The 27081-nt window shown below is 35.5% G+C and overlaps 2 protein-coding genes across 3 annotated transcripts; both read right to left on the bottom strand.

Moving 5' to 3' along the window:
* Window positions 1–2257: 2257 nt before the first annotated feature.
* On the bottom strand, window positions 2258–24564 carry LOC145774077 (solute carrier family 2, facilitated glucose transporter member 5-like). 2 transcript variants are annotated; one of them, XM_082585229.1, is made up of 10 exons: window positions 24489–24564; window positions 23671–23799; window positions 23024–23291; window positions 21088–21209; window positions 12934–13104; window positions 10651–10745; window positions 9809–9980; window positions 7580–7743; window positions 4414–4558; window positions 2258–4233 (listed from the first exon to the last, which is right to left on the bottom strand). In XM_082585229.1, exons 1-10 carry the CDS (start codon window positions 24498–24500, stop codon window positions 4030–4032), a joined length of 1482 nt encoding a protein of 493 aa, XP_082441355.1. In that variant the 5' UTR covers window positions 24501–24564; the 3' UTR covers window positions 2258–4029. The 2 variants fall into 2 exon arrangements, with proteins under 2 accessions (XP_082441355.1, XP_082441362.1); XM_082585236.1 differs by having other exon boundaries at window positions 9866–9980.
* Window positions 16401–16933, bottom strand: LOC145768677 (uncharacterized). The gene is made up of 2 exons (XM_082580243.1): window positions 16651–16933; window positions 16401–16570 (listed from the first exon to the last, which is right to left on the bottom strand). Exons 1-2 carry the CDS (start codon window positions 16931–16933, stop codon window positions 16401–16403), a joined length of 453 nt encoding a protein of 150 aa, XP_082436369.1.
* Window positions 24565–27081: the final 2517 nt, after the last annotated feature.

Raw genomic sequence — 27081 nt, 5'->3', positions numbered from 1 at the left:
TGGAAAATTTAAGGTCGGCTAGGATAGTGCAATGCAAACGAACAAAAGGACAACAAAAAATTAAATAGCTTGACAATATCAAGCAAACTACCGAGTGAAGAGTATGCCGGCAGTACTAGTAAAAACAAAAAATAGAAATAGAGAGAGGTGGTATCAGGGCCGGATTAACCATTAGGCATACTTTTTGACAAAAAAAGCATACTTTTCTGGAAAAATTTGGCCCTAAATTTTCTTTATAATTAAATTTTTGTAAAGCTTTTGTAAGGGAGATTAAAGCTGATCACACATGATGAACCTGTTGAAGAAAAAGATAAATATTTCAATCAAAAAATATGACCTGTAATTTTAGCACACCAAGTTATCCACAATAGCCTACATTATGAGGTGTAGGCTAATCACCGTTTGTGCCATCTTCAAATCCACTTTGCTTTAGCACTCAACTAAATTTCAATCAAAATTTTTATTTCAAAAAGTATAACAACGTTATTTTTCTATTCGATGTTCGTTCAACTATAAAAACAAAACTTGATGAGAACATTTTTACTTGCAAGTTTTAAAGAGTTTGTTTGTTCCAAATTTGGTTTTACAGCATTACATTAATTATTTAACTTGTTATGTATATGGAAAATAATTCACGTATCAATGTTGTTCTGCATTTAATCGACAAGGTTCAATTTAACAAACGAACGAATATCTTTCTCATCAAGGCTTTACAAGAATGAATGGTTTTTTATGTTAATTCCTCTGAGTAAATTTCAGAGTATGAAACAAAAAACTTCAAATTAAAACAAAACACACAAATCGCCAGTGTTGCTATCATTGAGCTACACATTGAATCATGACAACTTCCAACGGTAGGTAACAACTCAATCCTTTTTCATATTGGCTCTATGTCAGCAACGTTGAATCTATATAATCAATATAAACTCAATCAATCAAAATAAAGATCGATTTGCTGATTGGGTCAGCGCCTACTGATTACATGCTAAACTGTAAAATTGAAAATCATTATACTTGAAACTCACTTAAATTGACATATTTTTAGGTAAAAGTTATGGACCGGAATAAACTTTCTCGTTTGTTTTTAGGTAGTTTCAGGTCTTTATGACGCATTATTGCACCAATCATCACTGTTTGTATCAGCCTGACCTTGCTTGTGTCAGCTAGTTACCGTTTCATGCAATAAGTTTTGCATTCACGGTTGAGCATATTGCAGTACATGTAATGGTTTTGTAATACTCCTTGCCTTTAGAAAATAGCGAGAGGGCGCGCTTTGCACGCGCTGATGATTGAAACGGAACCACTCCGATAGCCTCTATGCTCACCAACGTTAGTTATCTGCTATTCTATGTTCTTCAACAGTTCGACTCAATGTAAAAATATAATTTAAAGCGTTTGCAAACTTCAATCAACCGTGCAAAGAAAATTTCCAGCAGGGTTTTATTGATTGACCGTCGGAAAAGCAACGTAGAATCTATGCCAAACCGTCATACCTATAGATACCCATTCTTGATCTAAAGTTTGATGGATTCAGTTGACCTTAAACGCCTTGATTGATCTTTAAAAAGAATTTTTTTTTTGTTAGTTTGGATACAAAAATATGAACCTCTGCAAAAGCTGTGACTTGCACATTACAGTTTCTCCTATATAATAAAAATTTAAATAAGCCATGACACCACTCGGGTGTGGCAGACTCGATGATCAGTTCGGTCCTTCTGTCACTCCCATCGTCATCAGCAAACAACCTAGCTCACATTGTAATCTTGTATTGTTTTGTTTTTTCGCATGTGCTGATGATGCAAAATAAAAGAACTTCTTCTTCTCCTAAAATTACCACAGTTTATAATCATTACTTTAGCAACTTCTTGCAAAACCAAATTGGTCACTTTATTATCTTTTCACACATCAAGTTTGGGTATTTTTAGATTTTGAAGATCGTTTAATGTATATACTATACTGTATATAGAGCACAATAGCCTTGATAGATGAGTACCAACTTTGGGTGCTCTCTACTTTCTACTCTCTAGTAACCAATTACACTCAATGAAATGTTGCAAAAGATCAAAAATCTGGAGGTGGAGTTGTAAACAGAGTTTTGGCATTTGTGTTCGACACCACGACAGCGATCAGTAACGACTGTCGCTGTCCTCTGTTGGACAGAGAAAGCCTACACACCTTTTTTGACAAAGATACTACAGCATTTGTTTAGCAACCGCTTCGCCTATTTTAGTTCAGCACGTTTGAACTAGCTTACCACAAGCCATGGCAATATAACATAAACAGAACATACAATCAGGATCGCTAAATACGCCGTAATATCCACAACAAAGTCATGAAATATAAATTGCTACAACACGATAAATGGTAGACTAAGATGCACACCAGGTAAGACTAAATGGCCCATATCCACCTTACAAAAAGTGACGCTATACAAAAGCTGGATTTATATTACACCGAAAGTAAGTCATTCTGTTGACACCAATCACCTTTTTGTGTATTGTATCAAACGGTATTTTTCTACTAGTTACTAGCCTTCTTCAAATTTAGTTTTCAACATAAAAATTTGCTGCCACAACACCAATGTAACAAGACAAAACAAGTTTGAAAAATTGATTGATTAAATCTTTGTTCTCGAACTGGGAAAGCTTCTTTGAGAGCTTAATCCTGGCAATATTGCATACTGGTAGAGGCTTTGAACCACAGACGCAGACCCGGTCACCTCGATTGACGCAGTGAAGTTTCCAATTGTGGAAGTCTTGTTGCGAGGGAAATATTCCATCCATTAGATGATGCTGAATTGAGAGCAGTCCTTAACGTTCGTTTCCCAATAGCACACTGCGAGAGTCGAACCAGCGCCGTTTGGTTCTAACGTTTCTTCGTTCACTAAGTTACGCGCTAAGCAACTGAGCTATCGATGCATTATTGGATTTTTTTATTAAATTGGAATTAAATAATTAAAATTTGACAGTTAAGATTTTATTGGAGAATAAACAGTGATACAGATGCATTAAAAAATACATTGCCCAAGCTTTTTGATATCACAATGTAGGCCTAGCACCAAATTTATTAGGCTAATTGAACCAAAATATAATAAAATGCATAAGTCATTGTGTCATTGGCCTACTGTATTAATGTAATCATAGAATATATCATCATTTTAAAAGCATTGAAAAATCAACATCACACACAAATGAGACAACAGTTTTTGTTTTTTTATATGCTAAACTGTCAAGCTGAGATGTGGTTTCTCAGAACAATGTTAAAACTTTCATGGAGTTAACAGAAAAGTGGTGACGATTTTATCATGGTAGGTCATAATCACAAACATAGAAATTTGGAAAAATTAGCACTCTTGCGCATGACACAAGGAAAAAGAAGCAGAAGATGGAAAAGATGAACATATGAACAGCTTGAATCGATGCACCACAAACACAATAGTCAAAACTAATGATTTTATGCAAATGAAAAATAATAATGAAATTTAGAAGACCAAGTTTGCCAAGGTCTATCAGGTGAAGCACATAATCATCAATATCATATGTCAATATTGATACATTGATATGTTCAAGTACTGCTGTAGCTCATATTGCCTTTACGATGCCTTTTCTTGTTATAATCTTGAAGGCACCTTTTTATAAAAATAAATTTACAAGATAGACAAACGCATGCATGTATGCAAAAACAAAAACTATCTAACCTACAGACACGGATAACGTAGAACTAAAAACAAAATGTTTCAATGGAAGTTATTTTCTAAAAACCGTACTGCTCACATGAAGCATCACAATAAAAGTAACAAATAGACGTTGTTGTACCATTTTTGGTGGTTTTCTTTTCACGCTTTTTATGCAATGATCAATAGAAGCAGTAATCCATATGAGAAAACTTGGTTTACTTTATTTTTTAATAGGCTATGTTGTATTGAAGTGGTAGAGACACAAAAACAAAAAAAAAACATGTTGTTCAATTTAAAGTTTTGAGAAGTATTTTGATGTTTTTTAGCCATATCTGTCCGAGTTGACGCTTTTCTCAAGCAATTGTGATTGGTATTGGCTGATTGGGTTTCGTAATTGTAGACAAATTGAAACTCTTAGAACTGAATCTTCGATAATTTAGTTTTGCTTGTATTTCATCAAGGCTTCTTCCTTTAGTATTTGGAATGAACATGATGAAGTAGACTAGGAAAATTATGCTGCATCCAATCCATGGTGTAAACGAGTATGCTCCCATTACCTAAGATCACATTTAGTGCATTAGCCAGACGGTCATTCAAGTGCTATCTTGATTAGTTATTGAATTAAACGATAAAAGATCGATTAGTTTGTAAAATAAACTATTGAGATTATACAGAAAATTTTAATGTAAATGACTGATCTTAAATTTGCCATCTTGTAACAAAATATTTATGCATACCTCCAAGTATGGTGGAATAAATCCCACAAACCAAAATAGAATCCAAAAAATCACAATGACAAAACCCATAATTGTTGATCTGGTAGGCGCTATAGTTATCGCTGTGGCAACAGATGTTGTAGAGAGAAGAGTTCCACCGGAAAAGCTGTAAATAAAGTAGTGGGATAAAGTAGACTGAGATAGTTAAGCATCACATTTTATTTATGTTATAACACTAACTAAGTATTGAAATAACGGTGAGGTTTGTTAATTATTTTTAACTTTACCAATAACACTGGTCTACACGATGTTTGCGGCATGAACTTTGAAAACTGATTTAGAGTAATTTTGGGCTGCTGAATCCGAATCTGACCTCAGATTTTGCCTATCACGTCTGGTTTGTGAGATATGATAACAACAAATTGTTACTTTTGTCTAAAGTGGAAAATTTGACCTTGCGTTTATCACAAACACACACTGTGCTGTATCCAGAAATCCAGGCCATGTGGTGCATAAGCAGCTGAAATACACCCACCCACTAAAATTTTGATACCAATTTGTTTGCTAAGCAACATTATTAACAAGGCAGTAATAACAAGCTAAAAGTGTAACTGACCCACTCCCCCCGCCAATGTTTTGCATAAAATTACAAAGATTTAACCAGGCCTATGGCGATGCTTGTCCAGTAACCTTATTTAAGCCTCTCTAATACTAACCTTTCGTTAAAGCACTGAAAATTTGAGTAGTAAATACGCAATGTCAAATCTTTCACTTTTGGGAAAAATAAAGTATTTTTGTTATTATATTTCAAAAATTTGATGTGATAGTAAAAACCTGAGTTAAGATTCGGATTCAGCACCGCAAAATTACCTGAAATCAGTTGTCGAAGTCCAAACAGCAGAAAAAAAAAATTTTGTTGACCAGTGATCGTAAGAATCAAGGAACATAAGAAGCTCTTAGGCTACTCAAACTTTAAACTTATCTCTGGTGTTTTAGTGACGTGATGATAGTTCATTATTTGTTGTGGATATTGGGACAAATGTAAATTTTGCAAAATAAAAGAACAATCTAACGGCTAGATGGATTAACTGCGGATCTTTCAAGAGGAAGATGAAGATACACATTTGATCAGTCGAGAATCAGTTTGTGAAAAGTTTATCTTAACATTGCCACCCATCGCTGATTGTAATCAGCGATGGATGGCGCAGCGAATAAGGCGTTGGCTTTCCAATTATGCAAATCTGGATGGATGGTCATTTAGTGTTTTTGAATGCAAAAAAACGTACATAAAACAAAAACATACAGTGTGCTTTCAATGAGACAGTGGGAAAGACCGTAGCCCTAAAAAGGAGTAGGAAGTCGTCGAGTCTGCACTATCTCATTTAAACAGTTATACGAAAGCAAATATTGCGTTTTCAAAAAGCAAATCGACACAATAAAGAAGAAGAAAGAAGGGAGAACGAAAAAAATAATAAACACAACAAATACAAACGTAAGAAATGCAAAAAAAATTGCCATTGTACATAAATTCAGGTAGTGGATATCGCTTTTATAGTTCTTGAATTTTGAAGAAGTGTTTTAGCAAATTTTACTGAATAATTTGTAGGCTTTTTGATGTGTTTTTTTCATATTTTGGGATAAATTATTTCATACCTTGATTCCTATGCATTTTCAACATTTTTGAAATAATTGGGTATTTGTCTATTGAGTATAAAGCTAATTGGAGCTTGAGCGTCGGGTGTTATACCAATGTAGCCTATAGTATAATAGATGGTACATGTGTGAAAAAGGTATTGAAGTTTTCCGGTAGCTCAACTGGTTCGAATTACGCGTTCAGCTGGTTGTTGAAAATACCGCTTTGTTTTGTTTTGTTTGTTTTTTTTATTATCTTTATCCTGCATTGCGGAAAAGTGGACTTGAGCGCTATGCATCGGTGTACGCCTTCCGATGTACACCTGACCCACGCTGCAGCCGACTGCAATGTCTGTTTCCGGTTGTCTACTCTACTTATGACTTAAATTTGGTACTACCCATTACTCGAAATCGATCACTGGGTAGAGGCAATTATCGTAAAGCTTCTTGCCCAGAGAAACAACAGCAAGTGCGGGTGGCTGGAGTCGAACATGCAGGCTCTCGACTGCGAGCCCAACGCGCTAACCACTCGGCCAGTGCTTACCTCTACCTAGGGTGTAATAAATTGGGTTGGCGTAATTGCTGCAGAAAAGGCCGAGAGAAAGGAACTAGCCACCATACTCTTCCTAGTGCCGAAGGCTTAGTACAATGAAAACCTTATTTCCTCATACCCGGCACTTGAATCAAGTATGGGACCACCTTTACCTTTAATCAGCAAATTTCGGATAGTACTTGAGGTGAAAAACAATCCACAATTTTAATTTCTGAATCGGTTAAATTGCTTAATGCTTGATTGCTGATGCAAATGCATCAAAGCCCAAGTGTTATTGTCATTTTCATTTGACATTTCATAAGTGTATATCGTTTTTCGCACTAGTTGCAACGTTCATCTGATGAAAGTGAAAGTAAAAGCGAAAAAACAGGTGGATCCATTACTTCACTGACGTTTCGCACACTATGACAATGCGCATCCTCAGAGAAAATAACATAACGATGAGGATGCGCATCGTCATGGTGCGCAAAACGTCAGTGAAGCAATAAATCAACCTGTTTGTCGTTGCTTTTACTGTTACTTTCAACAGATGAACGCTGCAATTAGTGCAAGAGAAGATAGTTATCCCCATAAACTCCTAAACTTTTCAGTATTCATAAGTGAGTATAAAACCTGTTACTCAAAATATATTGCATCTAGTTGTTATGTCTATGCTGTAGGAAAGCATTAAAGTGGTTTCTTCTGAACCATACCTAGGGATGTTGAAGCGTTACAAATGCCAAAGAAAGAGAAGTAAAGGAGAATGTTTTGCAAGCTTGACATACTGCTATAATAATACCGTAAATATGTAACATTTATAATGTCCAAGTTTAATATGTTAGCCAGCTATCGCAATAACTAGGGACATTTCTATATTAGGTCATTCCTAATATAGTTATTCTTTTACAAAATACGAAAAAAAAAATAGAGCATTCTACTAATTCATTTCGACTCAAGGCTTAATTCACAGCCCTTATGTACACCTGGACAACCATTAAGGTGACTAAAAAAACAATTCCTTACAATACTGAGAAAAGGAGGATTGCAGAAACCGATACGTATGGCAAAACAGCAGGAGCCAAATGCGTCATTGCTTGTGATGCTGTGAAGATGGCCAGTGCAATTATATCCATAGATTGTGATACTAACAACACTTTTCTTTCACCAAATCTTCCAACAAGCTTCACCTGCAGCATATAGTGTTGGTTATCAACTAACTCCATTAAAATTGAAACTCGAAAATAATATAACGGCCAAAGGCGGATCCAATAAGAGAGATGGGGTCCAACAAAACACAATAATATGTAAGCGCCGACCTTACAAACACACAGTGTTGTATTCGTAAAAAAAGCACAGGGTATACTGCCAGATTTGCAAAAATGATAAATAATACACAACTTTCAAAGTAATAATCTTTATTCTACCTTAACATGAATTATCAACATCAAAATTGGACGAAAGGAACAAAATTGTTTATTTTTCCATGAATACATTTCAAACAGCTTGCCGAGAGGAATCTACATCTTAATCATCTTTACAAATTTGGGATCTAGTAGTTGTCAAGAATCATTAAGGATAGCATAGGCACTCTCTTTGGAAAACCAGAGGGTATACTATTAGTTGCTCGAAAAAGCAAAGAGTATACTGCGTATACCGCCGTATACCCTCGAATACAGCACTGCAAACACCCTATGAATAAATTTACGTTGCTGTATTTTAGAGGGAAGGTGATCGCCCCCAACGCCTCACTTGTGGATCTACCACTGATTACCAGAGATGTACGTATACGCCTCAAATTCTACGCCGTAGACTTGCACCGTGTACTTTTTGTTTACGCTAACGCTTGCGGCCACATTTTATTGGATAGTTGTTGCTTAAGGCTACGCCGTAAAGTTTTCGCGGTTTTTAGCGTATAGCGTCAACGTATACTTTTCAATGTATTTTTTTTTTCGCTACAACACGCCAATACCTTCCAGCGCTGCAGTTGAAAGAATGTTTTCAATGGGCAAAAACATATTGAAACCAATACGTAGCAAAATGTCAGATGAACACTTTCAGATGCTTGTGTTTCTTCGTGGATATTCAAAATAAAACTTGTTTGTTTCGAGTGGTTTATACCGTGTGAATGTTTGGCACCTAGCAAACAAAATGAGTTTACGTTAGTGTATGCGCTGACGCTGACGCCGCCAACTTTTTTTACAAGTTACGTTGACTCATACGACGTATGGTTTTTCGAACGTTTGCGTTTACGCATTTTTTGTATACGCGTACATCACTGCTGATTACTTGAACCATGGCCACCTTGAGATGCGGCCTGATTTGTCACATTTTGCAGATTTTGATTACAGCTACTGCTAGTGCTTCACTGACATTTTTTGAGATGTTTTTACTTTTTGCGGTTTCCTAATGACAAAAAAATTTTTTGTTGCCTTGAGGAAGCAGTAGCAAATGAGAAAAAGTAAGTTGAAAAACGCAATATCAGACTGTTATTGAAAATTAACAGTCTGACTAAAATCTACAAAATCAAATTTTCTTTGTTTTTCAGCATGTGATGATGTTAAAACCTAGAGTATCATCTGGGGAAGAGAATAAAGAAAGCGTAAAAATCTAATTTTTAGAAAAATTTATTTAAACGTTCGCCCAAAGTTAGAAAAACCTGAAAAATTCTGCAAAATGTGACAAATCAGGCCGTATCTTTAGGTGGCCATGCTTGAACACAAGTTGAATTTTCGATTGCCAACCAAAGAAACCCATACATCATTTTATCATGATCTATAATATAGATGTTACGTATTATGTAGCTAGCGGTCGACGGAACTAAAGTACGCGAAGGGCGAATCATTTCTGACCCCTTTCTAAAACTACATGGTCGACCACTGTTGATTATCCCAAATGACCCATCACATCGATTCATCCAAAACCAGTAAATCGGTAGAAATTTTATACAGCAAAATTAAACAAAACATAAAAAATAACTAAATATTTAATCACTTAGTGTTTGCCTCATTCACTTATGCGTCGGCTGCATAGCCTAGTAGTGAGAGCACTGGTTCAACACTCAAAAGGGTACCGGTTCGACACCGCTCATAAGCAAGCGGCTGTGCTTTTGGCAAAAAACTTAAAGGCATGCTTTATGGTGGACACAAAGATTGGCTTCCTTCACTTCCCGTTCACTTAATCTAAATTTTCAACCACCAGGCGGAAACTTAAATAAAACAAAAACTATGTGTAACAGTAAAAATTGGGACCTACACCAAAAATCGAACCACAAAAACGAGCAGCAAATAAACCAATCGTCATATTGGTAACTTGATCTTCCGGTATCCCAGCAAGTGTGAATATTCTATCGGAGTAAAGTACTATGGCGGTAATTCCAACAAACTGAATGCTTGCATAAAGGCAGAGGACGTTTATAAACTGCATTCTAAAAATAAAAAAAACTTTGCTAATAAGATGCACTTAGTTCTGCTGAGTCACTAAATCGACAACATTTTTTTTTATTGATCCTAGTTGATCTGATGTTTGGACCAGAGTCTATCAATAACGCTTAACCATGGAACAATTCAGTAACTTACAGTGATACAATAATGCAAGTAAGGCTTGATCAGCTATGCTGATTCCTGAGCCTTTTGCCATAAAGCATCAGATTTGTTCGAAAGGTTCTCGCAAATGTTACAGTTTGTATTGATTAAATTGGTCTGACATAGAATGGGCACACAAAACGTTGCTCAATAACTACTAGGCCTACATAGGCTATTTACTGTATAATAACAATTCATAATGGCCTGCCCGATCGCTCAGTTGGTTATTCTCTGGTTCGACCTTTGGAACGTGCCATTGAGAAACGTATTTTAAAAGCAGTTTTTTATTTCACCGGCATCTAGTGAATGAAATGCTGTAATTCTCAGAAAAAAGCACTTCCACAACAAACGGAAACTTCACTCTGCCAATTTCGGTGATTGGAATTGCGTCCGCTAGTTTAAAGCTTCTGCAAGTATGTGAAACTGTCAGGAATAAGCTCTCAAAGAAGCTTTCTCAGTCTTTTCTCAAGCAAGATTCTCATAATCAAACAATGATGACAAATAGATTTTAACCTGTATTGTTTTGTTTTAAAAATTTCCTTCAATGCAATGATTTTCCTTCCTTTCATTTCTTTCAGAATTTCTTCATATTCGTTTTCCAATTCAGTCTAAACATTTTAAATATTTAAAAAACAAAATCAATACTATCATTATCAAATCAATACAATTATCACAATACAACGAAAGTATTATGATTTTATTAAACGTTTATATGCATCTTCAATTAACCCTTTCTGGTATTCGTGTCAAAGACACACGAAAAGCACGAGACGGGACCATTTGGCCACGCCCTGATTAATGGGTTATAACTCAGCCGGTAAATATCGCATATTTGAGAAAATTTGCATGTACATGGTCAAATGCTTTTATTTTATATTGTAATTATTTGTTTTCGAAATAAATGCTTAGTTTGTGTATTCTGAAGACATATGTTGCAAAAAAGCTCTAAAAACGCGAATTTTGCTGGCATTTAGTCATTTTATGTCCGATTTTCTTCGTTCGAATTTTAATTTTGATGATTTTGTGACCATTCAAAAAAATACTTTAAAACAAATTATTTTTTCCTACAATAAATACAGTATTTTTCATATTCATACTACATCAAGCGATTTTGAGTTTATTGTGATGAATTGCACTGATAGGTTCTCCACATGTGGTCATGGCTGCTTAGCATCGCAGTATCTCTCATGACAAATCAAGATGAATGAAAGCATAAAATAGTTGTCGCGTCCCAGCCAGCAAATCATTTTTTTACATTGATTCAACCTTCGCAGATTGATTTTCTGGTTGAAAGAACTCTAGGTTATCACATTCTTTCCCAGCCAGCAAAATTTCTAACGTCTGCAGACGTCGAATCATTGTTGAAAGTGGTTGATTTACTGGCTGGGTTAGAAGTATAGGTAACAAGATTTCCAGTCAGCTGTTTTTTCAGGCGTTTCATTTCAGAACATAGAGTGTAGCTTTCATTTCAACCTGCCAAAATGTTTTAGAATCAGAAAAAAAGCTTCTTTTTGATACTTTTCAATGTAGCTAAACGTTGAAACGATATAAATGCCAACTTTTCTGCCTGGGCTGCTGCTTTTAGCTAAATTTCCCAGACAGCAACCCCGTCATTTTTCAGACGTTGAATCAATGTAAAAATGACTGGTTTTTCTGTCTGGGTTGTTTAACTTGAGTCTGGCAATGTCGAGACAATGTAAGAATAGTTAATTTTACTTTTACATATTTAAAAATGAAATAATAGTTAATTTTACCTTTACATAATTAAAAATGAAATGTACCACAATTCTGGTTCAACACACAAATGATCGTGGAGTTATGAAAAATTCAGTTTACAAGCATTTAGAGAAACACAATGCTCGCTGTTCTGTTGTGAGTAGTCAGGTAGTGCTTACGCCGGAAAGATCGCTCCTTCTCAACTGTAGCTTACATGTCATGAATGGCATGACATACATAGTTTCAATATGTGCTTTGTGCAAAAAGGCATATTGCATTTGGAGCGACGATCAGAAATTTTGCCGAGATTATTTCTTTTTTTGGAATAACCCGTTCCTCTGATGTCGTCTACACATAATGGTACAACGCTTTGTGGATAACTGTGGTTGATGATTCGGTTGTGATTAGCCCTGTTTTTCTTTTCAGAAGTAGCAAAGTGTAAATACTAAACTAAAGTAACGGATTATTCCTAGTAGCCAAAGTTTGCTTTTCATGTTTTGAACACGTCGAATCTTCGTAAAAACTGGTCAACTTCACTTGCCGAGATTGTGCAATGACGCAACAAAAACTGCCTGGGATTTAGATAAAACGATAAATTACACTATGAGTTCCATTGCGTTTAGTTCTAAGTTTAAATGTGTGATTGATGACTTGACTCGCGGTTGACTGCGGCCACTGTGTATACAATAGCAGAAGTGATGAGTCATTTCGAGGCCGATTGCCAAAATATAGGAATTTAGACAAAATTTCTGAACAACCTGTGACAAAATGCTTATTGTGAACCACATAATGTTCCAAAAATAACCAAATTAGGTTTAAACGATGCTCAAATGATAAAAAGTAAAAGTCAAGAAATATCAGCGCTTTAGGAGAATTCCTTCTATATAAAATTTCAAAACTAGTGAAGGGCGGAACCATCAGGTCCCGGCTGATAACAGGTCAAGTTAAAAGACTTCTTTTCTATGACTTTTTCGCAGGACTCCTGTATCGTTTTACAAAAGTGCTACACCGCTAAATGCTTGAAAGCTTGTTCGAAACATTTTACACAACTCAGTTTAGCAAAACGTGAGTTTTTCGCACCTGAGTACCAATACGTAGCTTCTTTAACAGTGCCATGGTCTTGTCTTTGTCACCTTGCCTAGCCACATAGAAAAGTGTATTGGGGATCTTCCAACTTATCAGAATGTGAATTAAGTTAGGCGCAGCCCCTAAGGAAATCGCAATTGGCCAAAGTTCGTCACTGCCCAAAACCTAAAAAATATACCCAGACGCAAAATTCGTCATTTTTACATTGATTCAACATCTGCAGACTTTGAATATGTAAAAATGACGAATTTAGCTGTCTGGGAAAACGTTTACCACGCTTTATGCTGTTATAGCACAAATCTGCAGTGCAAAATCTCAAAACAGAAAAAATTTACGCTTTGTTGCCTTATACAACCCTGGATAGAAGGAACCTCATCAAGACGATAATGACTGGTGCCAATTACGACAAGAATACAGTAAATGTAAACTTTACTTTTAGGCGAGTAAGAAGTGACATTGGACCCGGACATTTTTGATAACAACCATTTTTTAGTTACAGGAGGCTTGTCTGGTAGTCAAACCGACGATTCTAAAATTCGGCAAAAATCGGACCTAAGGAACTGCCCCAAACAGCATTTTAAATTTGCATAGCGCGCCATTTAGCGATTGTAAATATCTGCTCTAAATAAAATGCAACATATGACGCATATATTCACGTAATTAACAATCACAAAAAGATAAGTGTATTAAAACTATTTAAAAAGGTTGTGATCATAGGTGTCGCAGTAAAGGAGCACTAAACCCTCACCCGGATTATGATTTTACAAGTAATTTGCTTGCAAGAGTGCAATTTTCCAAAATCGGATTCGCCTTCCAGGCAAATACTTTCCCATCAGGTTTTCAACCAACCCTATTTTATTTTTTTGATTTCTCTAAAAAATTTTCCGCCGTAGGCTCAATAACCACTTACACCAGACGTTAACAGTAGTTTTTTTCACAATTCTCGCAACTCAACACTCAAATGTTACTTTAAATTGAGAACTTTTCTTACCTATGTTGCAGCTTACAAGACGAATTTGGCTTTAAAAATTGTGTCTTTGCAACCCCCGCCTCTCCCCCACCCCTTCATTTTTTTATGCCGACGCCCATGTTTGTGACGTAGTTGGTCATTTATTACAGTTTAATGATTTTCACGCAATTATAATCGCCTACGTTAAATTGTAATTCAATGTAGGCGATATAACGTTGGCAGATGTAGAATCAACGTATAACAGGCTAATAAAACGATGAACATCAGCAATTTGAGCGATTAATGCTTCAAGAGAAAAGGCAATATTTAATATATGCGTTCACTTTCATTAACAAATCATTCATTGCAAAAAATATTTTACTTGCAAAAACTACCACAGTAACAATTTGAGTTCCCGTTCTAGAGCTACAACTATTTTTATTAAAGTAAATATACTTTACTTTAATAAAAAACGGTTTTATATGACGTTTGATTAGGTGAACAATTGTCTGGAACAACTATTTTTATTAAAGTACCGTAAATATACTGCTACACTCACAGCTCTTGGGTATCTAACACTCTAAAAGTGATGAATTTTCGCAGTGAGCTTCACAAGCACAGTGAATATTGCACTTAAAGCCTTTCTTGGAGCAACCAAAAGGTGTGCATAAACGTTTAGCGCTCCTGCGATTGCACCTAATTTCTTTCAGAAAGGTTTTGGGTGCACATTCATTATCTGTCATTATTGGGACCAGACCAGAAGCTGTTTCCTTGGATCCATAGAAAGTAAGATTCAGCACAGTTTTTAAATGACGCCATGTTGACACTTGATGATGCACACGAAGGCTGTGAAAGTAGCATGCTCTACTTGTTGGAGGCATTCTTTCAACTGATATATATTTTGGGAAAAAGCGTAATTGTAGCGCAATAAACTCAAAGTATCCATGGAAAACCCTTGCTTGTACAGAATTTTGGGCAAATTCTTTTTCAATTCTGGAAATGTCTTCTTTTAAAGCTTCCTTGTTTCCGAAGGCGGCACATTTACGTTGCACTTTGTTCAGACCTTTTAAGATTTTAAAAACTTTTACTTTTTCTATTCTGTAAAAGCAGGATGTTGTATCGCAGCCAGAGAACGCGTGGCAAAATAGCAACGTTCGGCACATATTTTCTCGGAGAGCAAGCTGTTGCAAGCAAGCTGCTCAGAGAAAAAACATCAGTTGATGAAAACCACCAAGTCGTAAGCAAACATTTTTGAAAATGCAAAAATTGTCCTGTTTAATTTTGAATGCTCTGAAGTAGAGGGGTTGGTCAAACGTTAGTGGTGCACAACATATGCTCATTTTCCTCGCTTGGTCTTAAAGGAATATCATTGTACTGTGAACAGCTTCATCTGTTGCGGGATTAAGCGGTATCATAGGATTAAATGATACTGACGAAACTTGAAACTCACCTTTAACTACATTGGCCATGAACCCTTGCCATTTTACTGGCTTAGAATTGAATCAGCAACAACACTACATTTAACATTATAGAAACAAAAAACAAAAAGCGAACGTTTTCGGCTAGTCATATAGCCCTTTTCAAGCCTATAAGAAATACATTACACTGTGCTGCGTTTGAAAATTTTTTCGCAAAGGTCAAAGATGTTTTAAGTGTTTCTGAATCAATTTTTTGCGCTGAACTCAAAAATGTAACCAGTTTTTTTCAATCAGGTCAAGTTTTTTTTTTATCACATATTTAATTATGCTAGCTTTGGTCATTATTGTGCACAGAGAAACTAATTTCTGTGGTAGCTTAATTGGTCATGCATGTTGTCAATTTTAGCAAGATGGCATTTTTATTTGAATGCAAGGTTTTTGCAATGACAGCCATTTTAAATACTACAAAAATATAATGACACAGTTGAAATAAAGGCGCTTACAACTAACCAAGAAAGCTTCCTAACACATAATTTTGTTCAACGGCGATCAACCTAACAGTAGAAGTTAATATGTAACTTACACTATAAACACGTAAACACTTAACATCACAAATGTGTTTTAAATACGAAATACCTACTTGCCAACATCAATGTGTGAAATAAAAACGAAGTGTTCAAAATAGCTTAACACAGAAAGCGTTGTTCGGCGCATGATGATATTCCGACGATAAATACAATAACAATATAAATACAAATGATTTATGCTGACAAAAATTGTCGCTTCAAAGATTTTCTTCTATGTGTGGAATTGGGAAGATCTCTTTTTAAGCACCAACAGTAATCTGCAAGCATGTTTACGTCCCAGTATCCTTGGTACCTTTCTTCCATCTGGCGAAGGTCTTCGTGCATTTTCACAGACATCCGGGCTCCAAGGGTTGAAAGCTTTCAAGCAGCTCTTTAACCTGTGCTTCGTAATGAGGGCTTCTATGCTTTCTAATCAGGGCTTCTATGCTTCTATTCTTTGGTGAGATTAAAATCTCGTGTTAGGTCATTCAGCTCAAGCTGTGTAAGAGGCTTGGGTTGGCTTGTACTTTACTCTGCATCCCATGTGTCTTGTTCACTCTCTGCAGATGATGAACACTCCATTTCACTTATTTTTTCAGGTGGTTCTGGAACAAGGATACCAGGGCCATGTGATACTGGTTTCATGGCTGAAGGAACATCAGGGTACTTCACATATTGTTTGTTCTTCCAGTTTATTCCTGAAATGAAAAATAACACTGTTACTCTTAAATCAAACAATAAATGAAAATGCCTCCATACAGTACAAGTATCAGCATACCTTGTAAGTTGGTCATGCGAAAATAACAATCAGTGACATGGTCTTTTCCTTCTCTCCATACCAAGGGAATACCAAAAGGAAAGCTCTTCATTTTCTTTAGGCTCCATAATCTCAAGCTTTCAACGAGTGCTCTACAACATATGTGCGGAGCAAATGCCTTGTCCTGATCGCCTAGTTTTACTCCAAAATACTCATAATATGCTTTCTTAACAAACTGCATAATTTTTGCTTGGCGACTATGCAGGGTGACCTTGCCACATATAACAGAACCTGTCTGCATCATTTTTGCACTTTCTCATTGTACTGTAAAAACAAAACTTATCATTATTACACAAACGTGTCAAATATACTGACGTGGTAAAGTATTGAGTGCACATAAGTCTTTACATAGCTAATTTCCAAATAAAATACAATAACTATCATCTTAACTGCACACTAACGCAGCCTGTAAAAAACAGTTTAGATGTTTAACTTTTCAAGCATCAGGTGCATTCGTCATGTTCTTCTCATTGTGATGTCACTGAAGTTTCATCAAAACTTAATTCATTTGCTAAATCATTTTTATGACATCACAAATCTCAATCGCAAGACGCTGAAAGCAGCAGTTGTCGAAAACTTCAAATGCAATTTGCCAAATAACTAGACCTGATGGAAGAAAACGGATAACAGTTTTGGATTCAGCATCAAAAAGTACACTAAGAACCGTCAATACTTTAGTAACCTTAAAATTAACGCAGCACAGTGTTATTAAAAGAAATGCTAAAGAATCATATAGTATCACAGCAAAAATATGGTCAAAGCTAAACATTTGAGAAACTGCCTCGCTCACACAAAATGATAACTGAAAATTACACAGCACAACGGGTCAAGTATTTCAGAGGTAAAATTAATTGATTGTTCAGACAAGGACTCAGGCAGATTACGCAAGAAAGACAGAAGCACAAGAGATAGTGGCACAAAACAAAGTGAATGCGAGAAACACAAGACGTGATAATTCAATCAAAAAACTGCTAAAAGGTAAGAAGCTCCGCAAGCAAATAATTGCCTGTTGAGCCCTGGGTTTAAAGATTTGATGATCAATGCCTCGTGAATCTTGGTGTCGAATTCGGACAAACACTTACGAACAATTTTGAAAGACTGCAAAGACGGTTTATTGTTAGAGCACGATTGGCAGTTTCTAATATGGTCTTTAATTGCACTGTTTTTATTAAAATTAGCTAAATTCAAATGCTCTCCCACTCTCGTCACCAAATGTCGTGTTGGTTTAAAAGAGTTACCTCTCTACCCAAATTGTATTAGAATTGAATATATTTGAACACAGCCACAGAGTGTCAAGCAATTCATAGTGCGTAAATAACACAGCAGAGGCATTCAGCTGCTTGATTCGTACGCTTTCCAAGTAAGCTACCCATCTTTGCAGCAGTATACGGTTTGACTAAATTGCCAAAATTACCTAATTTCAGTAGTTCAGTTGCACTGACGTGTCGTTTTTCAATAACTAGTGGCCGAGTTGCCATTTTTGGTGTTTGACAGTTTATAATGCCCATCACATGCGTTGTATCATGATTCATGACCTGTCAAAGTATCTTTGTTAAAATCGAAGTTATCTGCTACCCACTGACAGAAAGAACTGGGATGACTTGTAGAGTTTATTGTCTCATCCGTATTATCACTATTCGCTTGGCTTACAGTAGCCGAGCTGATCGTTGAAACGCTATTACTTGACCATAACTTACACAAAAACCAAGGGATGATAGTACATCCAAGAGAATACGCGATCTTGTGACCTGATGTATAAAATGCCAATTGACAATAAAAGAGGGGAAATGTAAAATATCCTGCTTGCTAACTGCAGAAATACATGGGACACTAATTTGTAGAAGCTTCTTCTGATTCACTCCGCGATCGAGGCATTATTTCAGACATTTAAGACTTTAAGCGACTTCGGTATTTCGGAAGCAAGATACTCCAGATTAATGTCTTCAGGAACAGGATAAGATGTTTGAGCTTTATCAATTTTTTTAATTTCTTTCTTTATAACACTTCCAGCTTGCTGCTCAGTGATGCTCAGTTGCTCATCAAAGTGCTCCAGCAAACGCCATTTTAGATGTTTGCTACTGTAAGTTTGAACATCGCTAGATGAAAATGTCGACATATGATCGCGTAGCTCTTGCAATGTATATTGCCTACCTACTCGATTAATATCATTCATCCACAAACAGAGTTTTTTGAATGCTTCTTCCTTCAACAAATCTGAGTTGCGGAAGTTGAGCATGCTTCCACCAACCTGATCAGATTTTATAGTACAGCTACTGAGAAATCGCTGAAGACAATCTCTGTGATATGTAGCTTCTACAGCTCGTCTATCTCCTGCACAAAGTATCCTAGATTTAATTTGAATTGAAATGTCATTTGTTCTCTTTTCACATTCCGCTATTAATGTATCCTGTAGCAAACTACTCTTTTTTTTTTTTGTCAACAATTTCCACATTTCCTATCGAGGAAAATTGCTTTGGATTCTGTTTGAACTTTTCAAGATCTATTTCTTCACCGCAAATCAAACAATGGGTTTTATAGTCGAATGTAGTTCTCCTTAATCGCGAAGCTGTAGATTGCGGTTTGTGTGCATCTGCTTGGTTTCGAGCGAAAGCTTTCGATTCGTATAATTTCTGTAGCAAATATTATGGACTGCAATTTCCCGTTGGTCGCCAATATTCTCATTTATTTGACCACGATACTTAACAGACCACTGGGTTAGTGTTGATACTGCTTTTGAACCCAGCGTTCTGCCATTTTTTCCACAAACAACCACTTTCTGACAAATTTCGCAGATTTTACTTACATTGCTTTCCATATTGGCTCAAAAACTCAACGTTTTAAACTACTTGCTTGCACGCGTATTAGAAGTTAGAACTGAAGAATTGGTCATGTAACTTACTGTCCCATAGCTCCGACCACGTGTCAATATGAAATCAAGTTGACAACCTGCTGAGAAAATTGCTCCATTTTACTTAAACTTAACGTTTGGCGACGTTGCATCGAAGTAAGAATGGCTACCTATGTAACGACCTATTTCTTCAGATCACCACTTTTGTGTTTCTTTGGCAATGATGTAATTGATTTAATGACTTGGCTGGTCTGATGTTATAGTTGTTATCCAACTCCTTAATTATGCAAGAACATTTGTTCGGAGCATTTTCTGAAATCTTTTCTTTGTAAAAGTTCAAGGTATAAATCATTACCAAATTTTATGTGCTCGTAGTTTTCATGTTCTTCAAATACGTTGTAACAAACGAAATTACGTTTTCCGAAATCAATCTTAGTTAATTAGTATTTTGCATAATTTTACAACCACTGCACTATCATTGCAGCCTAGTTTCTGTTACATGAGGCACTCAGTAAACAAAATATGTTATTTTACGTCGATTCAACGTCGCCAGACGTTGAATCAACGTAAAATAGCTAATTCTGCTGAAGGGTAATTCTAGACACTATGTTAATCATCCTTGTTTCACTTGAAATTCGCGAATTAGCACGACGGAAAATACTTATGTTTTTCTTCCGCTAGACGGCGCGCCGTTCAATAATTGCTCCCCTCAAAAAAGCCTTTCCTTATGTCCGAATTTTGCCGAATTTTAGATTTGGAGTCTCAAACAGGTAACCTATCTTTTTATGAAAAAAAATGGTTGTTATCAAAAATGTCTGGGTCCGGCTATTTTTATGTCAATTCTTACTCGCCTATTTAAGCACTATCAACTTTTGTTACTGAATGGCCAATTTTTTTAAAGTTTTAGCGATATTGCTCATCCATCAGCACATCATCGAGTAATGATATACAAGTGTCCGTTATACAAAGAACAATGACACGGGAGGGCATTATGCTGTGTTATAATGATCGTTTCTATCACAATTGTTTCTAGTTCTTACACGTAAGGAGACTTTGGAAAGATTGATGACGTAGTTTATTGAAATATCAAATGTTAAACAGTCAGATAAATGATCGAATAGTTGTACTTGTGAGATGATAGATGAAACGATTGAACTGACAAATGAGGCACCACTTCCAACACGTAAAGACAACAAATTCTTGAACAGCAAATGTCTTTGTCGATTTCAAAATGATTACATTACTACTTGCACCAGCTACTTTACAATTGGCTTAAAAAAAACAGTTCATATATTTTTTGACAAAAATGTAGCTTGCCGCCGGACTAAGAATATTGATTGTGAAAGCACATCGGTTATCTATTTTCACCTTACACACGGTTATCTAATTTCACCTTAAGCACACAGTTATCTATTTTCACCTTAGCAGAAGCATAATGAAATACAGTAAAAGAAAACTCATTCCACATCCTCCTCATAGATGTCATTATCAGATGTCTGGGTAGGGATGGTAAATATATAACTCCAATTATCGAAACAGTTGAAACTTGCCTTTGGATGGGTGAAGACAACTCCGACTAGACCACCAAAAGCGATACATAACCCAGATATACAAAGCCAGAAGCTTTGTCTGGCTCGGGTGCCAACTTCAGCAAGAATGATGGGAATAATTACTGAAATTAAAAAAATGAAAGTTGCGATGTTTGTCATTGTAAGCTAATCAAAGTTTCACATGAAAATCGCCAAGAACATTATTTTTTTTCTTCATTAATTGGCATGAAATCTTCAGACATAACCAACTCAAAGCATTGCTCTTCTTCTGAATGAAAAGAAAAAAAATTTAACAGCAATTTTATTTGCAAAAAAATGCAATTAAATATTTTTTCTACAAATGGTTTGATGGAAAAGGAACTTAAACAAAACAAACAAGAAAAAATTATAAGAAACTAAACAGTCTAAATAATCCTTCATTCAAGAAATTTATTTGTTGCAAGTTCAAATGTTGCCAATAAATTAGTAACATTGTGAGATATTGCTGCTATTTTGCATTCATGAAATGCTGGCATTTGCACAACAATCTAACCTCTTAGTGTAAAGTTTTTAAGAATCAATTTCGCTATACCAATAGCATCTTCAACTAGCACATGTAAAAAATAAAACTTGAAAAATACGTAAAACGAATAAACAAACCAAACTCCGATATCGTCAGTAAAATTTCTATTTTAAATAAAAGGTTGCATAAGCCTAATATAAAAATCACGATTTCCAACAATGTACTGGAACAAAACTCAAGAAATACATGAACATTATCATCCATCAAGTAAATTACAACCGTTCAAGAAAACGAATACGAAGAAAAACGCAATATAGTTTACGGTCCGTTGCAATAAGTTTACATTGATACAACATCAAAAGGAATAAAGTGTCAATTGACATGGTTGAATAATCTACACTACATGGGAGTAACAAAACAGACCAAGTGGATTGTCGAATCAATTTATGTATGATAATGGTGGCTTTGATTTTTGCAGCCATTAATGTTCAGCGATGTCTAACCATTGTTTATCGAATTGTTCAGTGAAATTAACGACAAAGCAGTCTGTCAAAGCTGGTTTCTTTTTCAGTTCAATGATGTGGAATTTTGCATAATGTTTCAATAATGCTGCTTTGTCACTGGAATTATCAGAGTAATTAAACTTGTTCCAAATAGATCTAAATGCGGCCCAACGTGTGGAAAACTTTGTCATGGTTTGTCCTACATAGTGTTCGCCACATCTAGTGCATGTTGCAATGTATATCGCTATGCAGGTATTCATTGAACGCAAAGACAAAAAACATCAATTTTTGATTTGAAAGTTAATAGGCTACAAGATTTTTTTTTCAAAATGAAGAAGTATTTTCTAGTTTTATTTTGCTAGATTCAATCATTTTAGTAGAACCTCATAAGTCAAAACACACTGCTGTTAGTGGAAAAATCAAAGGAAAACTCTTTCCTCAATGGATTCTGCTTCCTTAAGCTTTCAACTTTTTAAAATTAAAACCGAGCTGAATTCATACGGGGACATGAGTTAGAAGCTGTTTTAATTCGTATACAGGTAAAAAAACACACGAAATTGTTTTACTAAAAAATATCGTCTTCTCTTTTTTCAATTTTGAAGGGAGAAGCAATGCTTCCCTTTCTTCCATTGAGAATACGCCCCTGTGTTATAATCACAACAATTTTGAATGCAGTTAAATACCGAGATCAATTAAAAAAACTGTGCATGAACGCTTGACCTTGGAACAGGTATGGTACACAAAGAAGAAAATAAAGACGATTTAGAAAAAGAAGAAGAAGAAGAAGAAGAAGAATAAGAAGAAAAAGCTTAGAATAATCACAACAGAACCTGGGTGGGACTCCTTAGAAAAATTCAACTTTTTTTTCTACAGCAATTAAATTTTGTGAAATTGAAACGCATTTTAAGTAATTGCAAGATGTTGCACTTACTAAATCCAAGTCCAATTGCAAGGCCACTCACGATACGTCCAATGATAACGGCTTCATATGATGACGTCAATTTTCCAAACAATGCAGTGATGACAGTGCCAATCACTAGGAAACTGTTGCACAGTAGCAGAACATTTTTTCTGCTGAGATACATCAGTAATCTTCCAATACAAATGCTGCCTATAGCAGCTCCTATTGCGATCGAAGAAGAAGACACAGACCTCAACGTAGTCCACACGGAAGATGGTAAACTTTCGTTGTAGCGATTCTGTGTTTCAAAAATTTATGAAACGTTTAACCTTACAGACAGAAATTAGTCAACTCAAATGAAGTAGAATAAAGTTGAATGAGCAAATTCAATTACAAAGGACAGAAGTGAAACAAATTAAAACGCCGAAAGTTAGGTCAACAATATCTAATATGGTGTACACTGTACAATTGTATATGAATCAAGACCACACATATTTAGAACTGGTTGATCCACTAAAAAGCTAATGTTTACTAGAAGTAACAAGGAAACAAAAACAAAACATGGGAACAATCATATCTACAGTAGGTTAAGCTTTTATTAAACGAACAACCTTTTTTATAACTTTTGAAATATCTCCTATTAGTTTATGCTAGTGTTGTAGGCCCAACAACATCACCTGATAAGTCTCATTGAAGATCGCATTGAACACTCTGGCTAATGGATTGAAAACAACAAATTGAAAACTGAGACCTAGCATGCACATCACTGTCGCCACCAGGGTAAAAACTGAGAAGATGGAGTTCATCTGTAAAAAAAATTGTTTTGCACATCAACAATGCTGTAGTACATACATAAACCAAAAAAAGTTATGCATCCGACAGTGTTTCAATTGTTTCAGGCTATTTTTTTAGCACTGATTTTGAATCTGAACCTAAAATCTTTCTACTAGCCTACGTTTAGTTTGTGAGATGCCGAAAACTGAAAAATTATTATTTTCTAATGTTATGTAGATAAATGGTAGGCTCTCCCTGTAATTACCATTATTTACAAAACATGGCAAATAATAATCAAGTGATGACATGCGCTACTTAGCACTTTGTAGTCACAGAAACACGTCCAATTCGAATAAACTCGAAATATACAAACGATTACCTCAGTTACATTTATATAGCAAGTTACTTGAGTGTCTGATATTATTAGGGAATTTCATCTTTGGGAATATAAGATGAATCATTATCCCTTTGCAGAAACCAGCAACACTCTCTGATCAGGTTAAAATTAATTTTATTTTTAGCAACATTTGTATTTATTATATTTCAAAGTTAGGTTGCATTTTTATGATATAAGGCTGGAATGATTATATTTTATTGCCCAACACTTCCAACGTGTTTGCATTTCTTGGTCGTAATTAATAAATTTGTTGCAAAACGATTCTACTTCTCTCAGGTGTTGTCTCACAATAACATAAAGCAGTAAAATAATTCCTCCAGTTACCGTTTTCGCCATCTTCAATGGATTGTAGCCTACTGTCTGTTGAAATTAATGCAGGAACGATTTAACTACAGTAGCCTATATGCTTAGTCACGTTGCAATGTCATAAATAGCAGTGTACAGTATTTAAGTGACAAGTACATAATATGTAGGCTAAGTTCTTCAAGTCTATACAGTTTCAAAGATTTTTTTTACTTGTAAACTAAACTGTTGGAAATTTGTCTGTCTCCTTCATTGGGCAACGCAAGTCTGATTGCGCTATCTGTCTGCACCTCATGTATTTGCTGTTTAATATTTAAGCTTTTGTATAAACATGTTGTTTGGTATTTCTTATTATTTCACGCTGAATACAGTAAATGACACAAGGAAGTTAAACTTTGCGCAATATAATCTTCGAACTAAATGTCTATGCTCAACAGTTACATTTATCTGCAGGTGCGTTCACAAATATAGCTTTGCGATGGTTTTGCTTACATTATGTGAGCGTGTTTGCAAGTCATATACCGTCGTTAGGCTATACTGTAATACTTTGGTTGAAAATTTTTGTCAAACAACTTCGCTCAATGAAACTCACACTCAAGTAAATGACGCTTATATTTTGAATACGACTTTCTATGCATAAATTAACTTTGAAATTATCAAGGCTGAAAAACAACGCGTTTTAACAAACAATTACAGCTAAAAATGCTTTTGTTGCATTTCTCACAGTGACGCAATAAAGTGGAACGATGACGCTATGCGGTCATGTGGATTCACCTTGAAAGACAAAACTTGCATGTTGCAACGAACTTTTTTCTTTTAATCGACAGCTATTAAACTTGAGGAATATCAAATACCAAAGTTTTACAAAGTTTATGCTTCGTTTGCGAACTAATTTGTTATAATTTTTGTGCCAACTGTTTACCACACACTTGAGAACAGTCACACAGTGAACTTTAAACTTGGCCTAATTTAAGCAACTGCAGGAAAATGCTGAATCATTTTGCACAGAGAATAACTTTGGTAGCATTCCGCAAACCTCTTACGCAACATGCTTATGGCGTGTAGCAAACCTACGTAGCACGTTTGTGTAATCGCAACATGTAAAATAGCAATTGTATAGCATACGCTGCACTGTATATGAGTATTATAATATCAACAATGCAATCAATTCGAGATGATTTACTCACTAGCCGTGTGACGCACCCAGCCTAAAAAAGACCATGATAATACACACATTAGGTGAAAAATAATTATTTAAATAAAAGCTGAGTAGGCCATGGCTGCTTAAATAGGCCTATTGAGTATGAAACAGAAGAATGTTTTTTTCCGTCCAATATCTTCATCACATTTTAAACCAAAACATTTCGTTTCATATTTCAAAAATCTTCTATGAAAGAAAAAAACATACTAAATATTGATGCAATGTTATCAACATGCTTGTTAAGGTGAAAACTCGTATGCAAAACGCTTCTTGTATGGATGGACTATAAGCAATATCCAAAGGAAATTAAACAATATGAAAATAAACTTTTATACGGTGACACCAGAATTAAAAAATTGTTTTGTTGAAGTAATTCTTGTAACCCTCTGTCTAACGTGGAGTCCAATGAATCCTAAAACAAATTTCGCTCTGCCACTTTTAAGGACATGTAGCAGGTGTGATATTGATATACCTGGCTTTTCACAGCTTTTCGTGATCTTTTGGAGAGTATAATAATTATTGATTTCAAGCAAAGGTATGTAGCATAAAAAAATAACAACATCTTGTACTGTGGGGTCCAATGGACCCAAGACCTGTTGCATTCAAAGTAATGTTGAATTACAATAGCACCAAAAGTGAAGTCGACTCTCTTAGCAGAATGGTTAGAACATGCAATCCCATGAGAATGACAAGAAGATGGCCGGTAGCTCTATTTTACAATATGATCGATGCCACTGCTGTCAACGCTTTTGCCATTTTTCATATTGCTTTGTTTCAAATGAAAAGTGTCGGGAAAAGTGAATTTTATAAAGATTAAATCTACCGACTTATCTTTTAACTAATATTAGGTTGCCAAATCAGCATTTTTCGTCCTTTGATACAAAATTCCCAAAGAAAGTATTGATAAACGCTTCGTCAAAATATTTGACTCCCCTTAAAATATTTGTGCTGGCTGCTCCACTGTTATGGTAGTTACGCTCTTATGACGGTCACTATCTTGATTTGTAGGTAATTGTTATTGTTACAAACGTATCGTGGCTTTAGAATTCTTCTTCAACATTTTTATTATTGCATAGATATTACGTCGATGGTTGTCTCTGTACCATTATTATGAGAACTTTTGATTTTGTCGCACATGGTGGCAGTATCCGTTGCTGAATTATAGTGTCATGTGAAGGCGACTTGCTTCTGAGCTCAGTGTACGTCATAATCCGATAGCGTTTAGTGGGATAACGCAGATTACATGTAGGACTTTGGGTATGCGTGATTATTTTCAAATTCGCAACAGTCCTGTCAACCGTACCATTTGCGACGTTTTCTATGTGAAGTTGTAAGCAATTATTCGACAAGGGTTATTGCTTGTGTAAAGTTCGTGAATGTGCAAGAAACTGTAGTTTTATGCACAGGAATACA

The sequence above is a fragment of the Aplidium turbinatum genome, chromosome 1 (assembly GCF_918807975.1).
Source record: "Aplidium turbinatum chromosome 1, kaAplTurb1.1, whole genome shotgun sequence".
NCBI classification, from domain to species: domain Eukaryota; kingdom Metazoa; phylum Chordata; class Ascidiacea; order Aplousobranchia; family Polyclinidae; genus Aplidium; species Aplidium turbinatum.
Note: the sequence above shows the minus strand (reverse complement) of the source record. Positions and strands in the feature narration are given on the sequence as shown.